Source organism: Ananas comosus, linkage group 13 (assembly GCF_001540865.1).
Source record: "Ananas comosus cultivar F153 linkage group 13, ASM154086v1, whole genome shotgun sequence".
Classification (NCBI taxonomy): domain Eukaryota; kingdom Viridiplantae; phylum Streptophyta; class Magnoliopsida; order Poales; family Bromeliaceae; genus Ananas; species Ananas comosus.
The window spans coordinates 11,098,604-11,109,791 of NC_033633.1; the positions used below are offsets into that span (position 1 = coordinate 11,098,604).

The following is an 11,188-nucleotide window of genomic DNA, read 5'->3' on the forward strand; positions in this document are numbered from 1 at the left end:
TAAATTCTAACAGATATATCAACAACTTGAGTTTAAGTACGTACTTTTAGCCAATTAATTATTAGTCTCTTAAGTTGAACCATTACGTATGGCTATCGAAATCCATTAATCCAAACTGTATGTATCGTCACGCAGAACTAGTCGATCAATCGTGCATGTTATCCTCAACCACTCGTACAGACGATGACAACAATGGATCAGTATCTCTAAAATCCACCTAACTGCGTACTTAATAGAGGAGAGCAGTACAAGATCGAGAAACACGTTTGGACCCAATGAGTTACTAATACTAGTCAGTTGAGCTAAGTTTCTTATACAACTATATATCAAATCATTCCTAAAATAGTATGCACTAATTGATCGTGCATGATCTGATAGATGTTACCCTCAACCTTGGATGCCAACAATACAGCAATAATAAATGCGCATTTATTGGGAGGAGATTGGGATATATTTAGACTTCAATAAATAACCAGCAATAATAGTAAGTTGATCGATGAGTCAAGGTTTTTACATATGACAATCAAATAAAGATCATTTCTAATTGTGCGTACGTATTCTCATGCGAGTGGAGCTAGAATACTTTTACAAGTATCATTGGGGTGGTGCTTTAGTATTTTTAGCTCTTGGATGGAGAAATGTGAGGTTGAGATGATGGTGGTAGGTGGTGGTAGGTGGTGGTAGGTGGAATAGTGTTTGATCCAAGGACTATTAGTAATCAAGAAGTAGATCCAATGGCTAAAAACCTAATAGCACCATGTGGGTGATACTTGTAAAAGTATCCTAGCTCAACTCCTCTCATGCCAAGCTAGTTGATCGTGAGTTTCAGACATTATCCTTAACCGATGAGGGTGGCCACAAGTACAACAATTGGGGCTATGCCCTCGAAACCCACCGAAGTATGCGCGGTAAATTACTATTACTAATAAGTGGAGTTAAGTTCTTATGACACTCCAATAGTTCCACTTCGAATGATGTAGGAGAGTGTGATGGTTTATAAGTGACAGACATATTAGTAATAGTAGTTTGGACTTAAGCATTTTGTATTGATAGTTTGGATCTAACGAATTATTATTGCTAGTAAGTCGGGATCGTTATATTTGGTATCCGAGTCAATTATCAGCCAATAATATATGATGAGTCGATGAGCCTCAGTTGAGCCAGGGTTTGGAAATAAATGACGGGTTAAGCCAGGGTTTGGGAGTGACAGAAATGACAGATTAAGTCAGAATTTGAAATTAAATGACAGGTTATACTAGGGTTTGAATGACAAGACTAGTAAATATAGTCCTAATCGGATAAAGTGGTCGGGACAGTTTAATGAGTTTATAAGTGAAGAACAAACTAATAATAATAATTGAATTTAAGTATTTTTGGGCATGTAGTTTGGGTCCAATAAATTATTTTTATTAGGTTGGGTTGTTACAGTTCTTTAGTATGATTACCATTGCTAATGGTATTATTATGTGGAACTTGTTACTCATGTGTATCTATCTCAAATGTTACTCTCAACGACGTAAGTGCGCACTTGTTAGGAGGAGGGGAAGAGATGCATGTGTACAAGCCTGACGAGGACATCAAGACTTCTACGTAGACAGTTTAATTAATCACCATGGACTAATAGTCCCATAAGAATTAGTACATTAATATTATGAACTATTAAAACTTAAGCACTAATACTTCAAGCAATATTTTGGACTAAAGCTTTACCAAAAAGTGAATTTGATAGTTATGTGTAGAGATTAACTAACTCCACTAATTTGACCAAAAATGGTCTCTAGATGCACAACAATGTATTAATTAACCTCACAAAAGTAAAAATAAGTTAGGTTCCACAAAATCCCTATCCCTTGACCATATTTGCTATATGAGTCCAAATTAGTGTTCCATTCCAAACAACTCAACACAGCATCAAGAGTAGTCCCATTCTCACGGAGAAAGAAAAAAAATTAGCCCCACATGATAGTTATTGTTCCAATTTTTTTTTTTTCTTTCTATTTTTCTACTTATTTTTTCCAGTTTAATTAAAAGCATAAGCCTGTTCCAACCTTCTCTCTTAAGGCGGTGTTTGATTCATCGGAAAAGCATAAAAAAAAAATTTTGAGAAAAAAAAGTTTTTATGAAAAATCTCTTTTTTTAGTCTTTCGTGTAATTTGGTTTAAATTTTTTTTGATAATTTATGTTTTAAAATTTTATGATAAATTAGTATTTCTGTTTTTCGATTTTTTTAAGAAAAACAAAAATACTTTTTTTCATAAAATTTAGAAACAATATTTTTAAAAAAGCTAGTTTCTCTTGCAATCAAATAGACGAAAAAAATTATGAAAAGAATTTGTTCTCTGAAAATTCTTTTTCATAATTTTAATTACGAGAACAAAGAGTCCCTTAACTATAACTTAATTATATTACAAATAAACAAACTCTGTAGGCTTATTATTATTATTATTATTATTATTATTTTCCTCCTAATTAATTGAACTCAAACTGTACACGTAAATCACGGCGCAATGACATGCATGCATCACCCAATTAACTTTAATTCCACACGAAACCCGTGTTACTATGTATGCCACAGTACGTGCCACGTAGGATGCGTCACCTAAAAGTTGGTACCTAATAGTTTATAATTTATAAATATTCATAATATTTATATATGTTTAACATTCTCACTTATATATAGCGTGTATAATATTGTTATTATAAAGCCAAAATATATATAAAATGCAGAGTCCGTATTCGGTTATGGTGTTTGTAAAAGTACCAAGCACTTGGTGCTTGTAAATTTCTTACCGTTAGATTTATGTCTTAATTTGATCATTTTCAATCGTTAGATATACTATTCAACCAACTACCCACTCAACCCTAGGAGGCCCACATCATCTTAACCGCACTTTTCTTAATCCAACGGCCAAAAATATACAAACACCAATAACTTGGTACTTTTAACAGCATAGGAGCTCATTTTTTGTAACTTAGTAAATCTCCTGCATTAATTTGTAACTCAAAAACATAGAAAAAAACTCAGATAATTAAAAGAGGTCTATTATGTTGCTAATTAATACTATAAAAATTGATAGTTTATTGAGCAACCTAGCTTATTCAAATTTATATAATTCTATTGCATTAATTGCTTATAAGTAACCTTATTTATAAAACTTATTTTTATGAAATTTTATCGTTGAATTCAATAATTGTTCTGCATATATAGCTAGACATATTTGAGATAATGGCAAAGTGTAGAAAATAATTTATACAATTTTTAATGCACGAGGATAGTTAATTAAGACATGGGCTAAAGGTCTTTTTATAATTTAGACTAATAATTTATACAATTTTTAATGCACGAGGATAGTTAAGACATGGCAAATTGATAGTTTATTAATTGAGGTCTTTTTATAATTTAGACTAATATATAAGACACTTGAAATTTTACAGATGATTAAATATATGAAGATTTAGTTAGTTATTGAGCTTTAACCATGTACCTAGTAGGTAGAGGTTGAACCCAAAACCTTTTGTAGGAGGAGAAAATAAAGTCGTATATGCATGCCTAATTAAGAAATAGCGATAAGTTATCTCCGTATATATAATTTGCATAAAAGTGTACAAATAAAAATTTTCTTTGTAAACATTATAAGTTGAACCGACTATCCCTAACGCAAGTAATAAAAGGATCGGTAGTTGGTACTATACAGTCAGATGCAAATTTCTTGTGAAATACTTGTTGTAGAAAAAACATAATATTTCTAGCAGAAGTGGTTTAAGATTTATTCTGATATCTCGTAATAACTAACGCGTTTGACGTACATAACAGGAAAAGTCCAAAATAAATGCTTAACATGATGGACAAAGTACAAACCTAACTAACTAGACACATAACTTGCTACAAGGAAATCCAAGTAGTATCTTTTGATTAACTCTTTATGGGTCAGGGTCCAAAATAGTCGGATGCAGTGTTGTGAGGTTCCAATCTATAAAAGGACCCAAAGGGTAGCTTGAATTTCCCTGTGATCAGCTGATTTCGATATGGCGAAGAAGAAGGCTAGCTCATTCTTGCTCTCTTCCTTTCTCTCTTTTCTCTCTTTTCTTCATGCCAAACCTCTCTCTAGGAAAACTCCTACAACCCTATACTCAAAGTTGCAACACTACTCTTCTTTAGATAAAAATTCCAACCAAGTTGTAGTTTGTGATGTGGAGGGAGGGTTGTTGAGGTCTCAATCCAAATTCCCCTACTTCATGCTTGTGGCCTTGGAGGGAGGTGGGCTCTTGAGGGGACTCCTCCTCTTAGTTTTGTACCCTCTCCTTTGTTGCGTTAGCGATGAGTTGGGGCTCAAAATCATGGTTTTCGTTAGCTTTTGCGGGATCAAAAAGAAAGGGTTTAGAGTAGGGAGGAGTGTTTTGCCCAAGTTCTTTTTGGAGGATGTGGGGTTGGAAGGGTTTGAGGCATTGAACAAGGGTTCTAAGAAGGTTTGTGTTAGTGAAATGCCAAGGGTGATGGTGGAGGGTTTTTTGAAGGATTATTTGGAGGTGGATGTGGTGATAGGGAGGGAGTTGAAGGAGTTTCATGGTTACTACACCGGGTTTATGGAGGAGGAAGGTAAAGTGAGGGAGGGATTTGATTTGAAGGAGTTGATCAAAATAGAGGAGCAAGAGGATATTGACATAGTTGGTTTCTCAAGCTCCACTGTGTCTCTTCATATCCCTCTCTTCTCTCATTGTAAGGTTAGTGTCTCTTTCTCTCTCTCTCTCTCTCTCTCTCTCTCTCTCTCTAAGGGTATTTACAGTTTGGTTCCAAACAGAAAACCAAATCGAACTAAACCGAATAAGCCAATTTGGTTCGATTTATATGATTTTTAGTTCGGTTTCAGTTCGATTTTTTGAAAGTAGCTAAAATTCATATTTCGGTCTGAACAGAATCGAATACCGAATAGTACTATTGCTACCAAATTTTCTTTTATAATCAAATCTTGATCATATATAAACACACTTTTTAGAATTCTATGTTTATGATCAATTTTTTGTTATGCAACTTTTGTAATGATTCAATATTGATTCTTACATTATAAATTAATTTATATGAAAATAGGAATTTTAAAAGCTACCGAACCAAACTGAATCAATTCGATTTGCTTTGGATTGGTTCATTTGAAAAATCAGTTTGATTCGGTTCGGAAGTTTTTTCAAATCGAAAAATTGGGTTTTGTTTGAAAATTTCCTAAAATCCAAACCAAACCGAACCAAGTACACCTCTCTCTCTATGTTAATTTTTGCTTGGACCTGGTCCGCTACATCAATCGTGGACCATCCAGTGGATATTACATCCACCCAACTCTTGATTTAATCCTCTAGCCTTTTACAAATGCAACAATTGTATTTTTTTTTTAATTGTAACAAAATTGAAAGTAAAAATATAATGGATGGCAGGTTACTGAATAATACATGCAAAATATGGTGCAATAAGTCCAAGCAATAGTTTCTATGCTATATCTTTCTCAAAAAATTATTATTTTAGTCTCTCACTAACTAGTAAAGTGTAATCTTTTTCAAACTCGAGAATTATTATATATTTTTTTAAAGAATGGCAAAGTTTGAAAGTAGAGATGGGATAGATGACAGATTACTATATATACGTAGTCCCCTGAATCCCCTCTCCTCTCTTTTCTCTCCCTAACTTGTTTTTGTTCTCTTGTGTAGAAAATATACTTGGTGGGTGAGAAGGACAAAAGAGTTTGGCACCCTATGCCCAGAGAAAAGCATCCAAGACCATTGATTTTCCATGATGGGAGAATTGCATTCAAGCCCACCCCAACAAACACAACATTCATGTTTATGTGGCTCCCCTTTGGCCTCATCCTTGCAATCCTTAGGCTCATCATTGGCGTCTCACTACCTTACAAGGTCTCCACTCCAGTTTTAGCTCTAACTGGGATGAAGTGGAGGCTCAAGGGAGTACACCCATCAAATCTCTTACCACAAAGTTCAAGTGATCATCATGCATCGAAACAACACGGTCAACTGTATGTTTGCAACCACAGGACTCTCATCGACCCCATCTACGTTTCAATTATGCTTAACAAGCCCGTTCGCGCAGTCACCTATAGCTTAAGTCGCGTCTCCGAGATCCTGTCGCCTATAAAGACGGTTAGGCTGACGAGAAATAGGGAAAAAGACGGTAACATGATGGCGAAGAAGTTAAGCCAGGGGGAGAGCGTCGTCGTTTGCCCCGAGGGAACTACTTGCAGAGAACCATATCTACTAAGATTCAGCCCTCTATTCACAGAACTGAGCGACGAGATAGTCCCAGTGGCGTTAAATGTTCATGTCAGCATGTTTTATGCCACGACGGCTGGAGGATCAAAGAGTCTCGACCCGTTGTACTATTTGATGAACCCTAGCATGTGTTATGAGGTGGAGTTGCTTGAGAAGGTAGATACAAGTGTTGTGAGAAAGGGGGAGTGTAGCAGCATTGACATGGCCAACCATGTACAAAGAGAGATTGGTAAAGCATTAGGGTTTGAGTGCACCATGCTTACAAGGAAAGATAAGTACATGATTCTTGCAGGGAATGATGGGAGTGTTGCACCTCCTAAATAAGCACATAAACAATAATCTTGTTGTATAAAAGTCTATACAGTTAAGGTGGTTTTCTTCATTTTAGTTAATAGGTTTAGTTATTTTTCTTTAATGTGTTTGTTCCTTTATATGGTTCTTTTTTTTTTTTCTCCATATATATGTTGTTTTTTTTCCCCTTTTTCCTTAATGAATGTAATATATATTGTTGAAATATATTATATGGATTTTTTAAACTTTTGTTAGCACTCTCTCTCTCTCTCTCTCTCTCTCTCTCTCTCTCTATATATATATATATATAAATTGTTGCTTCTTGTGTTTCTTTTTGTAGCATTAAGATATAAAGATAATTATGAATTTTTGGTATTAATAGTTAATTAAAATTGATCCAATATCCTGAATTTCTATTTAATTATTAATTAATTATGGAATAGTAAAACTTCTTAAACTCCAAAACCCAGGCGCCAAAAAATAAATAATAAATTTTAAAAGTTAAAGAAATAACAATCATTGAATTTCATGTAAAAATAATTTTTTGCTTATTAAAGTGGGTAAAATGTCTATGAGCAAAGTTTAGAGACTAATATTTAAATTAAAAATTATAGGGATCATGTCGAAATATCTAGATATTACATGGACAATCTATCATTGTAACCTAAAAAATAATGTGAAAATTACCTGAACCCATATAAACTCCTTTTCTCTCTAATATAATGCATCATAATTAAATACACATTTGTTAGCCCAGTGGTTGGAGCTTCTGAATCAAAAATCTGTTTCGTTAGACTTGATCTAACATATTTGAAGTACCTAGAAAATAAATTTTACGGATTTCTGATATCATTTACCTAGTGATCGAAAGAGTTCAAAATTAATAATTTTTAATAGTTGATGTATGCTGTTTGCAAGTTTAACAGTGTAGAAATATTCAAATTAGATAAAATTTTGATGGAAAATTTTTTATACTAGCTACATCAAGATTAATATTTCTGATTGAAAGTTTTAGTACTGTATCATAACTTGTTATAAAATTTTTATTTTCAACGGTTGATTCTGAGTTCTTTTGATCATTAGGTAAATTATATTGAAAAATCAGAAAATTTATTTTCTAGGTACTTCAAATGCGCTAGATCAAGTCTAACGGAGTTGATCGTCAATTCAAAAATTCTATCATCGAAAGTAGTTTAGTAGTACGAAGGCCTCCGTGTTTCTAATAGCACACCAGACCTACTCTCTTTCTCTCTCTCTCTGTATACACCACATTAGTTCTCAATTTTTGTAGATTGGTTTTGTGGCCCAACTAGGGATGTAAAACGGGCCGGGCGGCACGTGGGCCGCCCGGCCCGGCACGGCCTCGGGCCGGGCCACAGCACAGCACGGTACTGTAGCACCCGTGCCGGGCCGAGCCGGCCCGAATTCCTGGGCCGTGCTGGGCCACCATTTTGGAGCCCGACGGCCCGGCACGGCACGGCCGAATCGGGCCTGGGCAGTGTCGGGCCGGAGGGTAGGTTGGGCGGCCCGGCACGGCACGACCTGCTTGGGCCGTGCCAGCCGGGCCAGCCCGGCCCGCATCCCATTGCTTTGGGCCATGGGTTCTGAGCTCCCGGGGAGGAGGGCTCTCCTTCCCAGGAGCTCTCCTCCCAAGGTTTGCTGAGGCAGACCTTGGGAGGAGGACTTTTGGTCCAATGGACCAAAGACTTTTTGGTCCATTGGACCAAAAGTCTATAACATTTTTCTTTTTTTTTTTTTAAATAAATAATACAAATTTATTTATTTTTTAAAAAATAAATACTTTGTAGGCCGGCCCGAAGCACGGCCCGCCCCGGCACGGCCCGTGCCTTCCGGGCCAAAGGGCCGTGCCAGGCCAGAGGATAGAAAAATTAGGCCCGGTACGGTCCGGCCCGAAATTAAATCCGGGCCGGGCAGGGCTTGACCCTAGCCAGATTTGGCCCGAAAAATGTGGGCCGTGCCGGCCCGGCACGGCCCACATTACACCCCTAGGCCCAACCCAAGCTATACAGATATTGGGCTTAGACTATGGGCCGAAAGGCGATAGTCATATCATTAGGTCCATTAATTAACACCTATATAATATAAATGATTCTTCTTTTGCATGGGCTCCGTCAAGGATTGCATGGAGTACGCTCTACGTGCAGTAAAATATAAAAATAAAAAATATTATGTTTGTTTTCGTAAAGAATAGCATGTAATGTAGATCGGATTGGTTCAATTAAGATAGTATGCAGCCTTATTGTAAGCATATCTTTACATATATACCTTCTCTCCAACTCATTTTGGTTTAAATCTATGTATCACAGACACTTCAATAAGCCTCGTGTGTTTGTATATATCGGACACACGCATCTCAGTGTCGGACTTAATATTCTGTTTGTTTTCGTAAAGAATAGCATGCAATGTAGATCGGATTGGTTCCATTAAGATAGTATGCAGCCTTATTGTAAGCATATCTTTACATATATACCTTCTCACCAACTCATTTTGGTTTAAATCTATGTATAACAGACACTTTAATAAATCTCGTGTGTTTGTATCGGACGCGCGCATCTCTGTGTCGGACTTATGTCCCACGTGGACACACTATGGGCGTGCGTTCGACACAGGTCTATTACACATCCCATTAAAAAAAATTTATTTTTATTTTTATTTTTATTTTTTTATGCATATATAATATAAAAAGAGACATATTTTGGCCCTAGAGCAAGTGGCAAAGGGTTTGATGGTTGGTACTCAAGACCCAAGTTCGAATCCTAGTTGATTCACATTTCCAGCTAAGTTTATTTCTAAATGAAATAAATGAAGCGGGTAACGTACTACCTATCTCTCAAAAAAATATATATGTACATAATAAATATATTATTATATTAATAATATTTTATTTTATTAGCCATATTCATGTCATATATCCGTGTCCTAATTTTTTGGAAGTTATTGAATCGTCGTGTTCGATCGTGCCGTATTCCGTGTTCCGTGTCCCGTGTCCGTTTTGGACACACTATGGGCACGCCTGCGGGGCTTGAGGTTGGAAGTTATCGAATCTTATTCGTGACGTTCAGATCTAAATAGCGTTAAGCAACTCTCAAAGCCAAAGGAGCCTTTAGAATTAGCAACATGTTTTGATTTGTACAGAGCTACTAATAAGATCGATCACCACAAAAAAAAAAAAAGAAGAAAAAAAAAAGAAGAAGAAGAGCGAATAAAAAAAAAAAGAGCAATTAACGTTCAGCATATCGTTTTCATTTTTCTAAGTTGGTTTATGATTAATGATGATTTTGACATGATTATACAAGCGCATAACATGTATGCACATTAAGGCCATATTTGAATACCAGAATAAATTACCCACTAATATCCTATTTGGACCGAGCATATTTTTTTATTATGATTGAAAGTAAGGAGTACGGTCAAATATTTTCTAGAGTGGAATATGAAGAGAAACCGACCGAGGGATTATTGAGAACAATCGTAGAAAATAAGAACAAAGATAACAAAGCAATAAAATGAACAGAAAACCACAAGAGCTAGCATAGAATTTATGTGGTTCGGCCAATGGTGTGTTGACCTATGTCTACAGGTAAGACCACCACAACGCGTTCTTCGATTAATCCACGGCACAAAAGAATAAGATTGGATTACAGAAAACTCTCTCTAGAGCTGTCCATATTTTCTCTCAACTAGAGATCTACAATGAAGCTCTCATGTCTAAAAAATGAATTGCGAGAGTTTATATAACACTAAAATTCGAATTCTTATAGAAAACTCTCTCCACTATCCATCCGAGTGCCCGATTCACTTCTAGCCGTCGATCTCCTTTTGAGAATACTCTTTAAAGTGTTCCTAAACCATCCCTAATCATAAGGAATTAGATTATATCAAATTAATATAGAGTCAAATCCAACATATATAGCCGGCCCATTGCAGAGTTGAGTACCAGTACTCAACTTAGAGTATTGATCCTGACAATATACCGGTACTCAAAGTCACGTACCGAATACAATATAGAAAATAATTTTCATAGTTTCGGGTTATGAGGAACTCCTGAGATACTTTTTAGCGAAAGTATTCAAATTTCAAGTTTCGGTACTTAATTTCAGAAACCTAACCTTCAAATTTTTGACTTTTTAACCATGATATCGATTCGGAACATAATTTTACATAATCCAACAGAATAGGATATTCGTCTTTCAAGTCATTTTTCAGAATAATTAAGATAAATTTAAATGACATTACATGTGAGATATATTATTCTATCAACTAAAGGATATATAGAATGGCCTTTCAAAAATTAAAAAGTCAAACTCCTACCATCCAATTATATAAGAAATTTCTCATACCTTTTAAGTTATCTTTAGATTGCTTATTTTGACATCCAAACAAAACCTAAGGCTGTTTTTGAATATCGAAATAAATTATCTAGTAATAATCTATTCGGTTTGAGAATTTTCTATTATAACTAAAAGCTATGAGTATAGTTAGGGGTGGAAACGAGCCGAGCTCGAGCGAGCTTACCTCGGCTCAAATTCGGCTTGAAATTAATTTCGAGCCTAAATTTAAGCTCAAGCTTGGATTGAAATTAATTCGAGCCGAGCTCGAGCGAGCC

At 35.6% G+C, this 11,188-nt stretch overlaps 1 protein-coding gene across 1 annotated transcript; it reads left to right on the plus strand.

The window, feature by feature from the left end:
* On the plus strand, nucleotides 3,984-6,657 carry LOC109719840 (probable glycerol-3-phosphate acyltransferase 3). The gene is made up of 2 exons (XM_020246675.1): nucleotides 3,984-4,722; nucleotides 5,695-6,657. The coding sequence occupies exons 1-2, from the start codon at nucleotides 4,027-4,029 to the stop codon at nucleotides 6,592-6,594; spliced, it is 1,596 nt and encodes a 531-aa protein (XP_020102264.1). The 5' UTR covers nucleotides 3,984-4,026; the 3' UTR covers nucleotides 6,595-6,657.